Below are 1,573 nucleotides of genomic sequence, written 5' to 3' on the forward strand. Positions count from 1 at the left end.
TAGGTACCAAAACATCTGGGAGAGTGTTAATTTGTGATAGACTGGCATCTTATCCAGGGAGAGATTTATCTCTCAGCAGTGTTCCTGTGGCACAACACTATATTCTACATTACCTCAGTTCACACCTAGCTGTGGCAAGGGAGAGAGTAGGTTCCAAAACATCTGGGAGAGTGTTAATTTGTGATAGACTGGCATCTTATCCAGGGAGAGATTTATCTCTCACCAGTGTTCCTGTGGCACAACACTATATTCTACATTACCTCAGTTCACACCTAGCTGTGGCAAGGGAGAGATTAGGTACCAAAACATCTGGGAGAGTGTTAACATGTGATAGACTGATGCCTTATCCAGGAGGAGATTTATCTCTCATCATTTTTATCATAAATTTAAGGTTAAAACACAGGATGGTCACTCAAATCTTGATCACTGCTTTGGACAAATTTTATTGTTTTTTTTCCTAATTTTACATCTTCTTTGCATGTTTACCTGTATGCTGTACTTTATTTCTGTATTCGTAGGTGTGATCTGATTCAAACTGGACTCGCCTGGGGTTTAAACAACAACAGCAATAACAAGGAAGGACACATTAGATAATGTAGTCCAAGATGCACTATGCCTGAATAAAAGACAGGATGGTCACAGCTGGAACATCTTTGATCATAGGTCTGCTGGATCAGAACTGGCCTGGGGCTAAACGACAACAAAGGACACATTAGGTAATGTAGTCCTAGATACACTATGTCTGAATAAAAGGCAGGATGGTCACAGAAGGAACATCTGTGATCATAGGTCTGTCAGGGTCAAGATTGACCTGGGGCTAAACAACAATAAAGAAGGACACATTAGATAAAGTAGCCCTAGATACACTATGTCTGAATAAAAGACAGGATGGTCACAGCTGGAACATCACTGATCATAGATCTGCTGGATCAGGACTGACCTGGGGCTAAACAGATACAACAGCAATAAAGGACACATTAGATAATGTAGTCCTAGATATACTATGCCTGAATAAAAGACAGGATAGTCACAGCTGGAACATCTTTGATCATTGGTCTGCTGGATCAGGACTGACCCGGGGTTAAACAACAACAACAACAACAGCAGCAGCCACATGAAAGGGTGGACCAAATCACTTACCTGGGGTTCGGTCATAGCAAAGCAGGATCTAATTGCTCCATCAAGTAAAGGAGTTAACCATTTCTTCTTCTGGTCCTCAGTCCCATATTTCACCAACACCTCCATGTTTCCTGTGTCAGGAGCCGAACAATTAAACACCTGGTGGGAGACAGATTATAAGGGTCAACAATTTAAGAGCAAGGTAGAGAATTAAAGCAGGGCAGTGTGGTAAGTAGCTTGCTTACGAACCACATGGTTCTGGGTTCAGTCCCACTGCGTGGCACCTTGGGCAAGTGTCTTCTACTATAGCCTCGGGCCAACCAAAGCCTTGTGAGTGGATTTGGTAGACGGAAACTGAAAGAAGCCCGTCGTATATATATATATATATATATATATGTATATATATGTATGTGTGTGTATATGTTTGTGTGTCTGTGTTTGTCCCCCCCCCCCC

The 1,573-nt window shown here is 42.1% G+C and overlaps 1 protein-coding gene across 1 annotated transcript in view; it reads right to left on the reverse strand.

Annotated features, from left to right (window-relative positions):
• LOC106867258 (acyl-CoA dehydrogenase family member 10) overlaps nucleotides 1–1,573 on the reverse strand; it is a 49,638-nt gene that overhangs the window by 11,757 nt on the left and 36,308 nt on the right. The window contains exon 13 of the mRNA XM_052978082.1: nucleotides 1,141–1,278. Within this exon, the coding sequence (XP_052834042.1) occupies nucleotides 1,141–1,278 (138 nt within the window). The remainder of the gene's footprint in view (nucleotides 1–1,140; nucleotides 1,279–1,573) is intronic.

This window comes from Octopus bimaculoides, chromosome 30, assembly GCF_001194135.2.
Source record: "Octopus bimaculoides isolate UCB-OBI-ISO-001 chromosome 30, ASM119413v2, whole genome shotgun sequence".
In the NCBI taxonomy this organism is placed as follows: domain Eukaryota; kingdom Metazoa; phylum Mollusca; class Cephalopoda; order Octopoda; family Octopodidae; genus Octopus; species Octopus bimaculoides.